Here is a 4,851-nt window from a genome sequence, read left to right as displayed (position 1 = left end):
AATCTCATATTTCAATGCCACATATTAATCTGATACACTAGGTTTATCACGATTGTGCCTAAGTTTTGTTGGGATTTTGCGGGCCGAATCAAACCAGCCCACGAGCTTTTTCCCTGCAAGCCTTCGGCAGTGCCTATTTCTCACGGACGGGCACAGCCCTTGGCAGGTCTCGGTCCTACAAGACAAAAATTAACTCATCAATGCTTGGTTGTTAATAAGAGGCATAAAGTTGATGCTTTTCAATTAGGATTAAAAAGAATAAGGAGGTCACCATCACCACAATTTTCTCCTCTTCTCTTTTGTTTTTTGTTATCTCTGTGCTGTGGCTACCGCTTCAATGCAACACTCCATTTTCTTGTCTCACTGCACACATTCCTTCAACCCTTCTTCATTCTTTTCTTCTTTCCACTCCTCCTTTCAAATCTCGACATGATTTCTTGATTAAAATTTACTCTCTTTCTCGTAAAGGCGAACAAATATTTAACTTCTCCCTAAATCCCCAGCAACAAGCCGAAAACCAAAACGTAAAAACAACAGAAGCACAAAATCTCTGTTTTTTAGATAATGTTTTCGTCTCCTTATTTCTACTCTTTCGCCTTGTTTCTTTCTCTTTCACTTCTTTTCTTCTTCTTAGCCCCTCAAATTCTCCCCTTCAAACATTCCCAGTCCATCCCCACAATCGCCGACGACCTTGACGATCTCTCCCTCTTCCGCAACGCCATCGCGGCGCAACAACAAACCACCTCTCGCTCCGCTATCTCCTCCAAAATCTCCCGCTTATCCTTGTCAAATCCCAAGCCTAAAATCGCCTTCCTGTTCCTCACGAACTCCGATCTCGTCTTCGCTCCCCTCTGGGCCGCCTTCTTCTCCGGTAACAAAAACAAAAACCTCTTTAACATCTACGTCCACGCTGACCCCTCCGTCAAACTCAGCCACCCCCATCGCCTCTTCAATAACCACTTCATTCCGGCCAAAAAAACCCAACGCGCATCGCCGACATTGATCTCGGCCGCCCGGAGGCTCCTCGCCAACGCGCTCATCGACGATCCGTTGAATCTCTACTTCGTGCTCTTGTCTCAAAGCTGCATCCCTCTCCATTCCTTTCAATTCATTTACCATTCCCTCTTCGGAAATTCTTTAAGTCTCTTCCGCGCTTTTGCCAGTCAATCGAAGTATAAAAGCTTCATCGAAATTCTGGACGACGATCCGAACTTGCCGGAGCGTTACATTGCCCGAGGCAAGAACGTGATGTTGCCAGAAGTCCCGTACGAGCAGTTTCGGGTCGGATCTCAGTTTTTTATATTATCAAAACGCCACGCGTTACTTGTGATAAAAGATAAAAGACTGTGGCGCAAGTTTAAACTTCCGTGCTTGAATTTGAATTCTTGTTATCCAGAGGAGCATTACTTTCCGACATTGTTGTCGATGGAAGATCCGGCGGGTTGCAGCGGTTACACGCTGACGAGAGTGAATTGGACGGAGAGTGTGAGCGGGCATCCGCATACGTACCAGGCGGCGGAAGTGTCGCCGGAGCTTATTGACACGTTGAGGCAGTCGAATTCAAGTTATTCGTATTTTTTCGCGCGGAAATTCTCGGCAGAGTGTTTGAAGCCGCTGATGAAGATCGCAAATGACGTCATCTTCAACGATTGATGGATGAGTCAGGTATGTTCATCGCTCCGAGGTCAATCTGGATTTTTTATTATGTCAAAAGACATTTTTGCCCATAAATATAGGAAAATTGTCCATAACCCAAATGTCGAAAGAATTTGATTGGACCGCCAAAAGTTTTGCATGGATTTTGGTGTGCCTTTGTTTTTTTGGCACGCGCGTCCTTGCGGTCTAAAATTCCCGTGTGTCGGTGTCTCGTCCCTCTTTGTTTTAAGACATTTTAAAAACTTTTAAAAACGATATGCACCAAACGCTACTCAATTTGTATTTTTTTATTGACGCCGTATTTTTTAGTTATTTTAAAGTGTTATAATTTAGAATCTGCCCGGATTTGGTTAAAAATAAAAAATTCACTTATTTTTTTAAATAACTAAGAAAGTGGTTGGATTGAATAATATTTTTTATTATTAAAATTAAAAAATTATTGAAAATATAATTTATATAAAAAATTAATAAAAATAAATAATTATTATATTTAATAAAATTTAATAGACATAAATAATTATTAAAAATAAAAAAATAATATTAATATATTATTTTATTTAAATATTTTAGATATAATTATTTTAAAATTTTTTATATTATTTGTTATATTAATTAAAAATAATATTATTTTTATCTTAAAAATTAATAAATAAAAATATTATTATAATAAAATCAAAATAATAATAAAATCAAATTATCATATCATTATTAATAATAAAATATTATTATAAATAAAAAAATAAATTATTAAAATAATTCTTATTTAATAATCACCTAACATCTTTTACTATTATCATTAAGCCTGTTCAAACTAGAAATTCTTTTTATATTTATTTATAGTTTTTTTTTTTTTTTCCCTGGTAGGAAGAAGAAAGGGCTGAAGTAAGGTTTTGGTGTGAGAGTGTGGCGGGGCGTGAGTCCCCCAAAAACAGTAATAATTGTGATTTTGGAAGCTTGTACAGTATGTTGTGTTGTTGTAGACAGAAATAATAGTGTAGTAGTAAGTTTTTCACGTGATTTTGTCGTTGTCAAATTGTAAAATGAAAGGTCGGTGGGGGCTTGGCGTGGAGTGAAAAAGCAATGATAGGTCAAAGGCCATTTGCTTTTCGTTTTTTGTTTTGTCATTATTTCCTCTCGCATTTGTTTACTCTAGCAAAGATGTACCGACAATATTATCTTTAATTAAATGTTATTATTCGGAACTGTAATTATTAAAAAAATATTATATATAAATAATAATCATATATTATTATATAATTAAATAATTAAAAATAAAATAATATTTAATTATATAATAATATATTATATATAATTTTATTTTTAAAAAAATATCCACTCTTTTGACCCTGTCTTGGATTCTATGATAAATAAAAAAATTGAATCCGAGCCTGGGTACTTTCTTTGTTTGGAACAGTTACACTGAGAGTGTCAATCGATTTGAAATAGATAAATTATTTAATTTCTTTGGGACATTAGAAATAAAAAAAAAAAAAAAATTGTGAGGGTGTAAAGTTGGCTGAATTTAGGCCGTCCATGTTTGATGGCCGACGGCGGCACATTGAAGTGGGCCGATGTGAACCCACTAGCAAAGTCAAGGATGCAAATTGCAGTGGCCGACAGGGCTAAGTTTCTTGTCAACAGAGATTAGCTTGCTTAAGAAGGAATTTTAGGAAGACAAAATTTCAATCCAGTTCTTTATATTAAAAATCCGAGAAAGAGGATTCCCCCCTGAAGAATTGCTTTGAAAGGAGAAAATGCTTGTGAATATGAACTATATGGACATTGGGCTATGCTATTTGTATACATTTTTGTTTTATAAATATATATATATATATATATATATATATAAATATATATACATATAAATATATTATCATATAGACGAATATTATTTTATTATTAATTTAAAATCATTGAATTATATCATAATATATTTATGTACTAAAAATTTATACACATAGTCTTGTTGATTGACATTTATACACTAGTTTCTCCGTGGCATTTGTGTACTGGAAGATTGGAGGAAAAGTTAGTGGAGGCACATTTTGTTGTCACATTAAAACCAGTTGGTAGCATTTGTGGTTGATTTGAAGTTGACATTATTGCCAATGCCCATTTCTCAAATAAATGGACAACTGTATCTGTACGCTAATACATTATTTTGTTCACATTACCCATCATCCTAAATGCCCTCTCATTTTACTAATTTTTCCTAAATTAACATGCCTACTTAGCTATTACTTCTAAGTGTGATGATTTTTCCATTGGTCTGGATTATTCGTGCTTGCAAGTTTTAATTAAATAGACTTAATTATTGCTACATCTGAACCTACATTTGGGTGCTTCTCGAGGAGGCTTGGTGGTCAATATGGCATATCTACAACAACAAATAATTGAAAATTATTTTAAGATCAAAGGTTTATTTGACACAAAGGGTTTTAATATAAAGAAAAATATATTTTATAAGATTTTAAAATTTTAAATATTTATTAATAAATTAATTTTTATTAAAAATTTTAATTAGAATTATAAATAAAACTATTATTTATTTAAAAAATTAAAATTTTATCTTTTTTTTTAGATTTATAAATTTTTTAATTTTTTTCATCTAAAGTTTTTAAATTTTGAAAAGTGATTATTTTACCCTAAAATTTTTAGGTTTTTTAAATTACTTCTCCAACGACAATCTCTATCTCTTTTTAGACAGAGATGAAAAAGACATTGTCTCTTCATTTCTATCGACGAAGAGATGACGTCTCTTGGTCGATGAAGATAAAGATTCATCTTTCAAATATGGTTGTCGGTTTTCTGTCTTGTCTTCAAATGGTAGCCATTGTCGGAGATGGTCATCAAAGAGGGGAGAAAGAAAAACTAGAGATTTGAGGGTGAAATAGTTACTTTTCAAAACTTGAAAACTTTGTGTGAAAAATAAATTGTGAGATTTTTAAACCCGAAGAAGAAAATGTGATAAAACTTTAATTTTTAAATTTTTTTTAGTAAATGATAATTTTTTCCCTAATTTTAATTGAGATTTTTAACAGAAATTAGGTCATAGATAAGTGTTATCTTTGTGTTAAAACTTGAGTGAAAAATAGTTCTTTGGCCTTATTTTAATTATATTTTTAGGATTATCATGAATGATATTTGTTTGATTTTTTGTCTTTCATTTTCAAAGAATAGTATCATTCGATCTAA

General features: G+C 32.7%; 1 protein-coding gene across 1 annotated transcript; it reads left to right on the top strand.

Annotated features, from left to right (window-relative positions):
• Window positions 1–266: 266 nt before the first annotated feature.
• Window positions 267–2,858, top strand: LOC123192400 (glycosyltransferase BC10-like). The gene is made up of 2 exons (XM_044604937.1): window positions 267–1,665; window positions 2,521–2,858. Exon 1 carries the CDS (start codon window positions 565–567, stop codon window positions 1,651–1,653), a length of 1,089 nt encoding a protein of 362 aa, XP_044460872.1. The 5' UTR covers window positions 267–564; the 3' UTR covers window positions 1,654–1,665; window positions 2,521–2,858.
• The last annotated feature ends 1,993 nt before the right edge of the window (window positions 2,859–4,851 follow it).

This window comes from Mangifera indica, chromosome 12, assembly GCF_011075055.1.
Source record: "Mangifera indica cultivar Alphonso chromosome 12, CATAS_Mindica_2.1, whole genome shotgun sequence".
Taxonomy (NCBI): domain Eukaryota; kingdom Viridiplantae; phylum Streptophyta; class Magnoliopsida; order Sapindales; family Anacardiaceae; genus Mangifera; species Mangifera indica.
The sequence above is the reverse complement of the archived record's forward strand: the minus strand, read 5'-3'. Positions and strand labels throughout refer to the sequence as shown.